Source organism: Belonocnema kinseyi, chromosome 2 (assembly GCF_010883055.1).
Source record: "Belonocnema kinseyi isolate 2016_QV_RU_SX_M_011 chromosome 2, B_treatae_v1, whole genome shotgun sequence".
Taxonomy (NCBI): domain Eukaryota; kingdom Metazoa; phylum Arthropoda; class Insecta; order Hymenoptera; family Cynipidae; genus Belonocnema; species Belonocnema kinseyi.
Genome location: NC_046658.1, coordinates 3,148,951 through 3,164,300, shown reverse-complemented (window position 1 = coordinate 3,164,300; position 15,350 = coordinate 3,148,951). Strand labels below are relative to the sequence as shown.

The 15,350-nt window shown below is 38.8% G+C and overlaps 1 protein-coding gene across 3 annotated transcripts in view; it reads right to left on the bottom strand.

Moving 5' to 3' along the window:
• Positions 1-15,350, bottom strand: part of LOC117167561 (1-phosphatidylinositol 4,5-bisphosphate phosphodiesterase gamma-1) — a 400,270-nt gene that overhangs the window by 201,153 nt on the left and 183,767 nt on the right. For all 3 annotated transcript variants that reach the window (XM_033352585.1, XM_033352586.1, XM_033352587.1), the window contains exon 11: positions 833-898. In XM_033352585.1, the coding sequence (XP_033208476.1) occupies positions 833-898 (66 nt within the window). The remainder of the gene's footprint in view (positions 1-832; positions 899-15,350) is intronic.

Sequence of the window (15,350 nt, the reverse complement as noted above, 5' to 3'; positions counted from 1 at the left end):
GAACTCGTTTTTTTTCCATTTTTCTTAACGAACAATTTTTTTTTTCAATTGGTTATAAAAACATGTAAACTCAGAAGATGTGGACTGTGACTGCACCATATACCTAGTCGGGAGTGGTGCTGAGTGAAAACAGATGATTTGGAGCGATTCGCGCGCCATATGTTGGTCATTCTAAAGACTTATTGAACTACCCTCATACCTGGACCTTCAAAAATATCTACCTTAGTGCCTGTGGAGAATTTCTTTGAAGGTTTTTAGTTTATATTCTGAGATTTATATCGGTAGGGTGGACCTTTGAATTTTATTATGTATGTCATAGTAAATTAGAATAAAAACTATGAATGTTAATTCAACTTGCCACCATTTGAAATGATTTATAAAGAAATGGAAGTTTTAATTTATGCGTTCAGTTGTTCAGTTTATAGGTTTCGTTGCTAAAATTATTCTCGAAAAGTGGTCCTAAAATTCAGTGTAAATAAATTTAAATCAGGTTAACATTAGTGTAATTACAATATATTTTTGAGAAATGGTTTACATAATTATAGATCTTGTCGAACCTTTTGAATCTATTTGTTAAAAACTACACTTGGTTTGATTTGGAAGCAACACGATTTTACTGAAAAATAAACCTAAAACAATGAAGAAAGAAAATTCAAGTATTTATTTTAATATAAAGCTAAAATTCAATTATCTACAGATAATCAACCTTGCATATTTTTGTTTTTTAAACAAAAATTTCATCCTAGAGTAAATGTGAAATCAATTTAAAAAATTATGTAACACCTTAAAGAATTGTGTAAATAATTTCAAATCTCTTTACATAATAACTTACTTTTGAAACAAATGTTGTTGGATCCATATAACCTGGAATGCCGCACACAGAACCATCGTCAATCTCCTGAGAAAAAAGAAGCTATATGGTTATTGATTGTAGCTTACAGGATTAGAAACTAGAATGTCTTATTATACAAAATTATTTAAATATAAGAGAAGGAAAATTAGGTAAAGACTTAAAATAAAATTCTAGAGGATGAACTACAAAAGTTTTAGTGACAGATTTTCAAACTAAAAATTCTGAGAAAATTATAGAAACACGTGACACACTTGTGTGTCACGCTATACGTGAAAGCTAAACTTTAAAAATATAGTTTCAGCAGGAAAAAAAGTGTTTGGAATGGGAGGCAGTTGTCTTTCCGGAATTGAGATTTTCTCGTGTACGGATTAATTGTCATATTTGTCTCCACAAATATTGGAGAAATTGATCTCCACCAACTTATCATTAATTAATCTCCCGTTATTATGCACGTAAGACATAATTGTATATTCATTCCATTCTATTCCACTACTTTAGCGATGCTCACGAACTAGCTTCTTTTCCCCTTCTTCGAGAGTTTCTCCGCACCTTTTCCTCGCACGTTCGATTGCTCTCTTCTGAAGCTGATAATAGGGGGGGATTGACGAGTCAAAGATTCTCGTACTATGCGCTTTCCATAGAAATACCTTTAATACATAAGTTGCAATAGGGTCAGCTACAAAATAATTTTTAAAAAAACCGCGAAACTATGGCGCTGATCGCCTTTCGCCAAAATTGCGTACTGAAATTTCTACAAAACAGACGAAAGATTCAAAATAGGAATTAAATGTTTATGTCGATTCAACATTTTATAAAAGTAAATATTATTTTAAAAGATAACTATTTCCGATATTATATTTAAAAGTAAAAACGGTATTTAGGCGAAAGGTGATTAGCTCCACAGTTTCGCATTTTTCCAGCGGAGACGAATTTGGAACTATAATCATAATAATTGCGTAGTACCCCTGGTAATAATATACGTGCCTGGTACGCTGGGTCTTTCTAGTTTATACGTTCATGATTCCACTGCATGGATTGATTATTCGCTTATACATACTTTAATAGATAATGGATCTACTAGAAAATTATTGTGGGATTTTTGGAAACGTTTGTCAAAGCAAACGGATAGGGAAATTTATTTGTCCGCCAGATTCTTGATGGTATTCACAAATGGATCTGTGGATGTATTTGAGGGCAATGCTTAACTAGTGACTAACTGATGCTTTTACATTATGTTATTACAGTCTTGATTAGTTAATCATACTGATTTTGCAGGTCTAGCCGTTATGAAAGATAAGCAGCTAGAAGTGTTAGAAAAAACTTGGAAACAGAAGCTTCTTTAAAAAGCAGTACGCCAGGAGACGGATTTCAAGTTAGCACCTCCAATACTATAACGCAAAGTGCTCTCTAATGTGTACGTTTCGGTATTAGATTCCGAATTACAAATTCAAATGAATCGAACAGATGGTCTTGGCCTCAGAACATGGCTTTTAAATTTTCTTTGCGGTTTCCTATCCCAGGCTATCCTATAAATGTGCTAAGAATTACCGCTATTTTTGTGGTGAAGTTTTCGTCATCGAAGCAAAACTCACATGGTGAAAGTATGCAAGGTGTCGAAATTTCGCACATTTTCAGAGAGGAATAGATATGTGGTTAAATAGCACGCCACTTTTCATTGCTAATAATGACTAACAAACACATACGCAATACTAACAAACACATACACAATACTAATCAACGCAATGCAATACTAACCCACAACATGTGACTAATTGATATATGTGACCGTCCCCGGAGAAAGGGACTTAGCGCGCGGTGGCTTTATTTTACAGGAATAAATAGAAAAAATATCGATAAGCACAAAAAACTAATAATCCAATTTTTCCTCAGTAAGTACATTTCTTCGCAGATGGCCGCATATGTCTACGCAATATAAACGGACCGCTTTTGAAGCTTGCGCAACATTCTTCGTGAAGTTGTCCCGAGTGTTGAGCAGTAAGGTTAGGTATAGAACGTTTGGTTGGTGTTTGTGCCAAGCAGAGTTGGCCGGATACGCCGAGTAATGGCAACAAGGCAAGACATAGAGGGAAAAAGGATAGACAGGTTTCTACCGGTGTAACTTTTTTCCAGTACAGGCCAGTATGCTTAGGATACAAAAGTCGTAGGCGCTGCGATAGATAGACAGAAGAAGAAAGAAGGTAGAATCGTTTGAATTAGATTTACAGATAACAAGAAAAGTGCCAACAAGGAAAAAAGGGATTTAGATCAGGAAAATGCAATTACGTCGAAGGGGGAGATCAAAAAAGAAAGATAAGTTGAAAGCAAGGAAAACTTTAGACAAAGAGAGAGGAAAGACAAGAAACGTGGAATCGATTGAAGGATTTATTTAAAAGGAAGAGAGGGTCGAGAGAAAGCAGTGAAGACAAGGCAGACATAGATTGCAGTTTAAAAAATATAAAAATGTTAAGATCACCGCCAGAAAAACTTAATTTCGAAAAGAAGGATGAGAACAATAAGGGACCGAAAGGAAACAGTTTTAAGCCTAGAGATCTGATAGAAAAGGAAAAACTAAAGAATATCCGCAAAATGATGATAGAGTTAATGCACAGTAAGCATCAAGCAAATTTAAACTGAACATGGAGCATTTTTACAAGTAAATCGCTATCTCATTTCTGATTCTTCTTACAGTCGACTAGTGCCCCACAAGGCTCGAAATAAAGCCCGTACCCTGGAACGTAATTAACCTCTGCTGTTGATGGCTACAGTTAGAGATGGGTTCTAAATCACTAAAGCCGCGGTAAAAGTACATAGGAAAAGGCCTATTATTACGGGCTCAGTGACCAAACTATAGTCCTCCTCCACGGAAGCCTACCGCTCTATCACCTGATGCACCGAAGCTCTTGTTATTCTTAAATAGTATGCGCATATTTTGTACAAAAAATAAAATAATTGTGGAAGCCTCTTTTTCAAAATTAAAACTTTAGATTTCTAACAACAAACATTTTTTGTTTTAAAAAAACTTCTTTTACTCAGAGATTCTTGAAAATTCAAAATAGACTCAAAAGAGTTCTACAAAAGTTTTTTGTAAAGTTATAACTATTCAACTTAGAAAAGAGTTATATAATCCTTTAGTGCAGAAGGTTATAAACATATTATATTACGGAACTTTTTTCAATTTTCCTCTCGGATAATGTTTAAATACCAAATAAATATCATATAACATGAAGGATCTTTAGGTTAAAGTTGGTTGAGACTCAGCGTGAATGGGGACATATGAAAAAAGGCAGGAGGAAAAAGAAGAGGAATTGAAGAAAGAAATTAGGTGGAATGTTGACGAGCTTAGGAATGAAATTGAGGAATTGGGAAGAAGTCAGAGAAAAGCTAGAGGAGTTAGAAAGTAGGATAAAAAGATGGAAATGTCAAATGGGGAAGTTAGGTGTGTGGGAGATCGGGAATGAGGATAATGAAAAGCTGAGAAATATTGAGAGAACAGAAATTAAAGATAGAGAGAAGGAGAAACAATATGATTATAACGGGTCTAGGATTAAACGGAAAGGAACTGAAAAAAAGTGTAAGAAGTGTTAAAAAGGATAGATGTTAAGGTAGAGATACAGTAAGTGCGAAGTGCAGGAAAGGAGAGAATAGAGGAAGATTTGACAAGAGTATGAAGGAATATGCAATATAAGTTTCAAAAAATAGTGGAAAAGGAAACAAATAAGGAAAAGAACTATGTTCACGGGTAGATGACAATTTCGCCCCAGCTTTCTGCGTAAGGTTCCCCCACTATTAGTTTCACTCAGCCGAACTGTAGCCGCCGAGCCTGGTCAGGGGAAGTCCTTTGAACCTCAATAGTACTGAAATGCGGAGTATAACATTTTTTTTTAATTGCGCACTTGATAATTTACAGATATAATATTCGAAAACTACAAATTATAACGATTCCAACACTATTTTATTTGACTTAAAGTTGGAAATTAAAGGAATTATGAGTAATTTCGTGGAAAATTTTTCAGTATAATTCACTGAAATTAGCAACAGTAGCTTTAATTTATTAGTGTAATATTTGACCTGTATAAATTTTAAAGGCAAAAATTTAACCAAATTCAAAAACTTATGTACTAAAATCATAAATTTAGTTTATTTTCAAAACAATGGCTTTTACCAAAATTATCTATAAATAATTTTGAACTTGAAAACTCATTAACAAACATACAGTAACATTATTTCTCTTTTTACTTCATTAAAAAATGATAACGAGTGAAAGCGTGGCACCTCCAAGAGCGCCGATGATAAGGACGATTAGTTTCACAGAATATTCCGGGTACAATCGTTGCAACTCTCTTATAAGGTCTCTATACCTCTCTTTCTTTTTATTTTCCTTGGCTATGATGTTTTTGTCAGCTGGTGCCGAAAATTCAATAACGAACATGGTTCACTTCTCGAAGTCAAGAAGAACTACATCTGGCCTCGAGTGTGCAACAGAAATAATTATCGAGAATATAAAGTTCCAGTATATGCGGCACTTCCCATTCTCGACAATTGACTCGATTTCCCTAGGAGCATTTAGAGGATTGTTATTAAGGTTAATGCCGTAAGAGGGACAGAGATGGTAATCAAGCACTCTTAGTGCCGCATTGTGCCTCTGGATGTAGGTCGTTCCCGTATGAGTTGGACAACTACTATCGGCGAGAAAACTATAGGCATCTGCCTTTGAAGCTTAACAACTCAGTCAAAAAAAATTCTAGCGCAACAAAAAAACAGTCATTAAAAAGCTGAGTGTTCGACGTTAATCAGCTTGAAGACGTTTATGTAAAAAAATTTTTGTGCTTATCAGACTGAAAAATGTAAAAAAAATTAAGAATTTTTGGGTACATTTAAGAACAGTCATGTTTAGAGCATTATTTCTTATACAAGGAGCGATGGAAAAAATTTGAAAAAATTCATGAGTATGAGGAAAGTATGAGTATGTTGTGAACCAGCAGCAGTTGAGAAATTTAAAAAATAATAAAAATTTATGCTTAAAAGCACAAAAATGTGCAACTATATTATCTTCAGTTCTAATCCAGATATAAAAACGATTCAAACTGCAAACTGTAATTGATAGGCTCTATATTTATTTTCAATCACCCGGAAGGATGTGTTAGTCTTCTTCTTTGTGAAAATCGCAATATTTTTAGACATTTTTTTTGTTGGAAAACAAGTGACAAAAAGCAGGGGGGCCCATTTTTTGTTCTCCTGCCGACCACTAGTGCCATTCTTCGGCCCTTAGTTATGAATGCTTGGATGGCCACGGGTCAAAGAAAGGGTCCAGTGGTCAGCAGTAAAAAAGGCCCCCCCCCTGCTTTCTGTCACTTGTTTTCCAATGAAAAAAATGTCTAAAAATATTGCGATTTTCACAAAAAATAAGACTAACACATCCTTACGGGCGATTGAAAATAAAAACAGAGCCTATGAATTACAGTTTGCAGCTTGAATCGGTTTAATATATGTATTTGAACTGAAGATAATATAGTTGACAATTTTGTATTTTTAAGCAACAATTTTTATTATTTTTTAAATTTCTCAACTGCAACTAGTTTAGAACAGTTTTCGTCATTCTCATTATTTTTTTCTAATTTTTCCCATTGCCCCTTGTATAAGAATTAATGCTCTAAACTTGACTGTTCTTAAATGTACACGAAAATCCTGACTTTTTTACATTTTTCAGTTTGCTAAGCACAAAAACTTTTTTACATAAACGTCTTCAAGCTCATTTACACAGAACACGTTCAGCTTTAATATGAATGTTTTCTTGTTGCGCTAGCATTTTTTTTTTACTGAGTTGTTAAGCTGCAAAGGCAGATGCCTATAGTTTTCTCGCCGATAGTACATAGTATGTGAGCTAAATGCTCGGGGTGTGCATAGCACGCCCTGCAGCTATCATCGGGAATGTCTTGGCTCAAAATGTGGCGACGGTATGTTAAGGTGGAAATGACACCGTTTTAGCATGCCAAAATGAAACCTCCGTGCCAGACTTCAATCCGGCATTTCGCTCACCCCTAATACTGAAATTAAGTCCAAGTGTTTCAGCAGCCTCCTCCGCTGCTTTGTACAGAAACGCTCCTTTGCCACTTTTTTGTGATTCCGGACATTCACGACTCAATATTCGGCGACCACCTTGACCGCGTGCGATGTACAGTCGCGGAACAGAAGACTTACGAAGCATGCTTTTGTTCATGTGCATAACCATCTTGTCCCGATATCAAGGAATCTGAGCTCGTTCTTCTTTCATGGAACTACTCCAAATGAATAGAGTACTACCGGAATGACAAGCATGTTCGTTACAGATACTTTGTTCCTCGTCCACAGTTCGGAAGACCAAATTTGCCTCACGAGACATTTGTATCTGCTTCGGAGAGTATCCTTTATAGATGTAACATCCTGAATGCGGCTCTGTGGCACGCCCAGGTATGTATAAGTCTCACCAACGCAAAGGTGTCGTATAGCGCTTCTATCAACGAGCTCAAGATCTTCAGGGATGCCATTAAGTTTTCCTCGCTTCAAATAAACCTTGGGGCATTTGTCTAACCCACATTCCATCCCAATTACCTTAGTATATCGTTGGACAAACCTTAGAGCTAGATGTAGTTGCTCTTTGTTTTTAGCATAGATCTTAAGATCGTCTATGTATAATACATGAGTGACTTTGTAGTTTCGATCTGCAGGTTTGCCGCACAAGTACCCGTCGGAATGACGAAGTGCTAGAGATAGTGTCAATAATGTAAGGCAAAAGAGGAGTGGGCTCATGGTGTCGTCCTGAAAGACACCTCTCTGAAAGGTGAACTTGTTAGTTGTCACACGATTTCTTCCAGATAAGATAGTAAATCTGTTTTTCCAAAGCGGCATCAATCTCTCTATGCACTCAACGATTTGTGGATGAATCTTTAGGCTTTCCAAAAGGCAGATGATAATACTATGGGAAGTCGAATCGAAAGCTTTCCGATAATCAATCCAGGCCATTGATAGGTCACGCTGGTAGAATGCAGTATCTTTGCAGACATCTATTGATTGGCCTGTAATTTTTCGGGTCAGCTAAGTTGCCTATTTTCGGCAGGAGTATTATGCGCACTTCCACCAACCACTCCGGAATCGGCTCTTCCGACTTTAAATATGAGGTGAAAATATGGGCCAAATGCTGATGTGTTGAAGGAAACTTCTTCCAACAGAAGGTTTTGATACAATATGGTCCCGGTGCGGAATAGTTCTCCACCCCTCTTACTACTTTTTTCACCTCCTCAGCAGTGATGGGCGGGCCTCCTTGATCAGGTCTTATGAGGGCATCACACAGCTCCTTGAAGCTATTTATATTTTCTGAGTCTTCGTCCAGTCTATACTGCACTTCGTAGACTTTTCTCCACAATACTTCGACCTCCTCTGGTTTGGGAGGGTGGTCGACAGTAACTGGAGGGTCTCGGAAGAGTCGAGATGGGTCAGAGAGAAACTGTTGATTTTCTCTGACTCACCTCTCCCTCCACTCTAGACTTCTCTTAGCGTCAGATAGTATCCGTGTTCTCTCAACAATATGCTGCCTGATGGTCAGCAGCTTTGACTTGTTAAGTTGTGATAATGGGTTCGGAGTTCGCGCGCGAACTTTCGAACCTTAACGGTAAAATTCCTGCCCGACGTGATGTAGTCAATTACACACTGAATGCGGGACGCGTACTGTCTTGCACAGCCTATCTTTATGGCAAGTTGATGCATTCGTCTTTTGGTCTTATGATCAACCGTTGGTTTTATTTTACGGTTCGCATCGGCCAAAGCTCTCGCTGCATAATACGCAAAATTATTAATACCCCAGAGTTCAGATTCTTCGGAAAAATGTTTACGAAGCTCGTCATCCATTTCAGCCAGATCTTCAGACTTGAGAGAAACCTTGGTGTTGATGTTTCACCGGGTCATAAAGCATCGCTCTTCCTCTCTTGGATGCCTGCCCGCGGTTGGTCTTAGTGTCGCCTCTCTTTATCTGTAGCCGACTTGTTCTAGCTGTGGTAGAGTAGGCGTTCCGCTTACATATCCCCTTTTTCTGAGTAGTTCGGCATGGTTTCGCAGACGTTCCTGAGAAAAGTGCGATAGCTCTGGGTGTTTGTCGTACCACAGAGCATGCAGCCGTGCCATGTATCCCCGTTCAGGAGCCACACTCGCATCATAGCACTCTAGCAAGTCGTGATTTATTCGCTCCGTCCACCTAAAGGTCCCGAGATTCCGCCGATCCATCGCATTGAATCCATTTTCATTGGCTCTCCTAGCTCTGGAGTGGTCAACATTGTTCGCCGACCCATTGTCGGGAGCCCTGAGCATTCTGTTCTTTTGAACCGCACTTACTACAACTATATTTGGCGTTGTCATTCTTGTTCCCACAAGAAGCTAGGGAAAAGGGTTCGTCCATCCTTTTAGAGCCCTGCATGCAAGGGTACGGCTGCGTACTCTGAGAGGTCGTCCGGTATCCCAGAGTCATCGTTCTAGACACCTCACCCAGGTGCCCTTTAGCTTTTGGCACGGTTTTCACACCTCCGCTTGGGGGTTAATTCCTTTGGGACCACCCCTGGACAATTGGCCGCGACTGCCTATTTATTTTTGTAACCATATTCAGCAGAAACCCTTGGTACAGGGACCCTCTATCCGCAACCCGAGGACGCTTTCGGTGGCTTTATCATAGGCCCTTCTGTTTGATTCTAGAGGAATCAAAACCGTAAAAGTAAATTATTATTTTCCACATATGTTCTCATAATTTACCCACTTAATATCTCAGATGTACGTTTTGATTTTTTCTTCAAACTGAAAATTGCACTTTTTATCGTTATTCGCAAACTAGATATTTTGTTTAATCATACATTTTCAGTCTTGATTCTGAAGAACACTGGTCAGTAGTTCCTCCATAAGATTTGCAGAACTAACATCACCAGTACACACACATTAATTGAAGACCCATAAATTAATAAGCAATCCAACGCTAAGAACAGGCCAGATTTTCAGTTCCATGCGTTTATAAAATGCTGGTTCCTACACAACTCATCTACATCATTTACACATTTTTGACCCACTTAATTCTTTGCAACGGACACCAATATCTTCGATCCAAAAGCAATAAACATCTTAATCAAGGTAACAGCTATTGGAGGGTGAGCCTCTCGTAAACAATTAACCCTTCCAGAGGTAGTGGTAGATATATGGACCACCTGTTTTATTTTATTTTTTTTTAAATTCTAAATACAGTTTACGGTTTCCTGCATGTTAGCCTTTATTCTAAGACTCTTAGGGATTCATGCTTCTATTTTAAAAAATTGTGTAAAATTGTTTATTAATACATAGTTATAAACAATTGAAATCAAAAAAACACGTTTTCTTTCAATTAAATTCGGCTATACTCAAAACGAAAGTCGTAGAAATTTGAAATTTTTTTCAAACATTTTACATGTTATTTCATTACATATATTTTTTTCAAAATTTTCGGCATGCTAATTTTTCGAAAAAATTTTGAAATATGTCAAAAATGGAAATTTTCTTTAAAAAAAATATAAATTGTAACGCATGTGTGATTAATTGTTTCTTGTGATAACGTATAATTTTATAGGGCCGCTAATTACGATTCTGATGCCAAAATTCGAAAATTCATGATAGCGGATCCAAAAATGGCGACAATATTAGACAACGATTAGCAACGCTAATTGGAACCGAGACGAATCCCAACTTCTAATACCACTTATCTGATAACACTTCCATTTAGTTCATACTTCTTAGTCAACAGAACACCTGCCACAAAGGGACAACGAAGACCAGATTTATTGAACTGGCCACCTCAGCCGGTAGTCCCGTGTTCTGCATTGTTCAACACCTACGTGCCCCACCACAGGGTGCCAAGATAGAAAGACGAGCTATTTTCACTTCAACAAACAAGAGGGTGGATGTTTATCAAGAACTTCAACAAAAATCCGTAAGTAACTAATTATTTGATATCTCTTTACAATTGTCTCTCTTATTAAACATTTGTTTCATGCTTGTGTCATCCCTATTCAAGGTGGACTAAAAATCAAATATTATCCTCATTTCAGTTTTCCAATTTATTTAAAATTAAAATCTAAAACGAGGAGCCATATTTAAATTAAATCAAACATAAGATAAGTTGCATCTCTTGGGACGTAACAGATGACTCAGTTTAGAGGCCTATAATTCATTATGGGAAAATTCAAAACTGTTTTGTTGAAATTTATAAATATGTCACAGCTGGTGCAAAGTTCAAAGTGCTTGATTTAAATTTGAAGAAGAGTCAATTTTAAACAAAAAGCTCCTATTTTGCCAAGAGACAGCAATGCCAATGTCGAAATCTCTTGGGCATGAGGTTCCCGAAATACCCCTCCATCCACCATGACACTGCGACAGCTCAGGACCTACATCTCGATTATCAGAGCAGAAGGGGCGAAATTTAGCATCATTGTTTTTCTGCTTGGTAAAGGTTTTCTATTTTCATATAAAATATATTCTCTAATGGCACTGGTGGACGCTGAAAACATTTTCCTTTGTTAAACGCTACAGGGCAGAAGTGGTGCTTCGAAATCGTTTGGTAAATTTGGCCAGTGAATGATTTTATATTTCCTAATGGTCTTGTAAAAATGTCAGAAAAATTAAGAATTCTCATTTTAATGTAATTGTATGCAAATCAAATGAGGGATAGAGGGTCCCAGTACCAAGGGTTTCTGCTCAATTTGTTTTAAAAAAATAAATAGACAGTTGCGGACAATTGTCCAGGGGTAGTCCCGAAGGAATTAACCCCCAAACAGAGGTGTGAAAACCGTGCCGAAAGCTGAACAGCCCCTGGGTGAGGTTTCTAGAACGGTAACTCTGGGATACCGGGCGACCTCTCAGCGTACGCAGCCTTATCCTTGCATGCGGGGCTCCACAAGGATGGACGAACTCCTTTCCCTAGCTTCTCATGGGAACAACAACGACAACACCAAACATAGTTATAGTAAGTGCGGTTCAAAACAGCAGAACGCGCAGGGCTTCAACAGAATGTGTCGGCCAACAATACCGACCACTCTAGAGCTGGGAGAGCCAATGTGAGTGTGGCCCCTGAACAAGGTTACACGGCACGGCTTCATGCTCTGTGGTGTGAGAAATACCCGCAGCTATCGTACTTTTCGCAGCAACATCTACGAAACCATGCCGAACTACTCCAAAAAGGGGCTATGTAAGCGCAACGCCTACTCTACTACAGCTAGAACAAGCCGGCAACAGAGAAAAAGAGGCGACGCTAAGACCAATCGCGGGCTGTCCTCTATCCTCTATCCTCTAGACTGTGAAATATTGTGTGTATAATGCAGCGAGAGCTTTGGCCGATACGAACCGTAAAACAAAACCAACGATTGATCCGAAGAACAAAAGACAAATGCATCAAATAGCCATAAAGATAGGCTGGCCAAGGCAGTGCGCGTCCCGCATTCAGCGTGTGATGACTACGTCACATCTGGCAGCAATTTTACCGCCAAGGTTCGAAAGTTCGCGTGCGAACTCCGGACCCGTTATCACACACTTAACAAGTCAAAGCTGCTGACAATCAGGCAGCATATTGTTGAGAGAATACGGATACTATCTGACGCTAAGAGAAGTCTAGAGCGAAGGGAGAGTTGGGTCAGAGAAAATCAACAGTTTCTCTCTGACCCATCTCGACTCTTTCAAGACCCTCCAGTTACTGTCGACTACCCGCCCAAACCAGAAGAAGTCGAAGTATTTTGGAGAGAAGTCTACGAAGTGCAGCATAGACTGGACGGAGGCTCAGAAAATATAAATAGTTTCAAGGAGTTATGTGTTGCCCTCATAACACCTGATAAAGAATGCCCACCCATCGCTACCAAGGAGGTGAAAAAAGTATTTAGAGGGAGAAAGAACTATTCTGTTCCGGGACCAGATAGTATGAAGACCTTCTGGTGGAAGAAGTTTCCTTCAACCCATCAGCATTTGCCGCGTATTGTCACCTCATATTTCAGGTGGGTAGAGCCAATTCTGGGGTGTTTGGGGAAGGGCGCACAATACTCCTGCCGAAAATAGGCAACTTAGCTGACCCGAAGAATAACAAGCCAATCACTTGTCTGAACACACTGTATAAGATAGTCACAGCTATCCTAAATGAAAGGATTGTTCGGGCAATTGAACCCGTGTGGCAAGAAATGTATGAACATCGCGGCTAAAGAAAGGCGTAGCAGGATGCCGGGAGAACCTGTTCATCGATAGATGTGTCTGCATAGATGCAGCATACTGCCAGCCTGACCTATCGATGGCCTGGATTGATTATCAGAAAGCTTTCGATTCGACCTCCCATAGATTCATCATTTGTCTTTTGGATAGCTCAAAGGTTCATCCGCAAATCGTAAGGTGCACAGAGATATTGATGCCGCTTTGGAAAATTAAATTTACAGGGACAATCTTGAGGTATATGCTAAAAACAAAGAGCAACTGCATCTAGCTGTATGGATTGTTGAACGACATACTAAGGAAATAGGAATGGAATTTGGGTTAGACAAATTGCGCCAAGGTTTATTTGAAGCGAGGAAAACTTAATGGCACCCCTGAAGACCCTGAGATTGCCGTTTGAAACATCCCAGATAAAGGATTTAAGAATGCTCGAGTCGCATCCACATCCCACCTCCGGTGTACAATCCTTGGTTGCGCCTGTACTTGTGTGATTTCAACCCGCCTTGATTCCTCCAGGCCGTAACACCGATCCTTGATTCTCCCTTGTACCTATTAGGTCGGAAACCCCATGCTTGAAATACGAGCAGACCCGACGGTGCGTGTCCTCTTGCCGGCAAACTTCTAAGAAGAAGTTCAGGGGTTCTGGGTACCATTGCCACATATGTCACTTTTTGCCACAATTGTATCAAGGCACAAAGGATATATAATAGCCTAAGCTGCCCGCTGTCAGCCTCCCGTCTTCTCCTTGGAAGGGTCCTGTGGTCGACATACCCATATGGAGCCCCGGCAGTCACGACCATGGACCATTCTCCCATACCCACATGGCGTGCAGAATAATTTTTACTTTTACTCTGCATCTGCCCGCATTGCATCGATGAGGGATTATTGTTTAGGAAAGACTTGCAGGACAGCTCTGAGGAGGCCCTCCTGGGCCGCTTGAGAAAGGTCCTCATGGACAAGTTCGGGATGGTTCACCTGGACTTCTTTGACTCCCATTAACAATGCAGGCTGTTACTATAGTGCTTTCTCACACCTCTTCCCCTGAACTACACGCCAGTTAATGAGATCTGGGCTTGTACCATCTGAAGCTCGATACACTCTCCGCAGGGATTCCAGCGCATACTGGAAACACCTCGGATCAATCCTAATGTTTTTTCGTTCCATGGCCCAACCCCCGACAAAGATGCTGGTGATGGTTATGCGGATATCCTAAAAAAAAGAACATTCCATCGATTAAAGTGCTCTTTCATAATCAGTAGCCAGTCCATAGAGTAGGGGTTAGCTTACCTCCAGAGCACAGATTGAACCATAAAAACGCTTATTTAGCTTAGCATTTATTTTCTTGTCCTTTGAGGACAATGCCGTTCAACGCTTTAAAACCCGATCTCCTACCTGGTATTTAAAATCACGTTGCAATTCTTCATAGTAGCGAGTTAAATTTTAATTTAACTGATTTGGATCGGAGGTTAATTCTATGTTAAGTTTGTTTATAACTAGCTTTCCTTTCGAACTTTCACTTAATTCTCGGGTGTTGATTCTTAGGTGGCCGGGAGAGAGCATCGTGGTTAAGATGCTGTTCCAGCTGGCTTAAGATATAATTTTATCTTTATTTTTATAGTTATTTTTTTAACTTGATATGTGTGCTATATTAGTGCCGAGACGTTGGTGAATATTTTGTACAAATGTTTTTTTATTGTGATTTAATAATAATAACAATATAAACGACGAAAGAAAGAAAAGCAGAGGGAATGAAGGGGATTTGATTGGATGACTTCTGATTTTTCTTTTTTATTTGTTATTATGGTCATTATTTTATAATTATTATATTTTTTCCCCAGGAATTCTTCAAATTATGTCGATTATTAGACGTTGAAAAGGATTTTAAATTGGATTTTAATCTTATTTAAATTTCTTAAATTTTAAATTGAATTATAAAATTTTATATAAAAAATATATAGAAAAGGTGACTCTGGGATACCGGCGACCTATCAGAGTATCAGAGTTTATGCTTAAATACGGGGCTCTACAAGGACGGACGAACACCCTAGCTGCTGGTAGGAACAGCAATGACACCGCCAAACCAACAGTGACAATAAACCAAGAGTTTGAGGTGTTAAAAATAATTTAAATGTAAACACGACGACGAACCGGCGAAACGTCCGCATTGAGTAGCCGAATCAACCCCGGGATGACTTACTAGGTTGTTACGATGCCAGCATTACACCTGTTTACGCAGGCTATATGGCACTTATATACACTCTGTAGTGCCAGA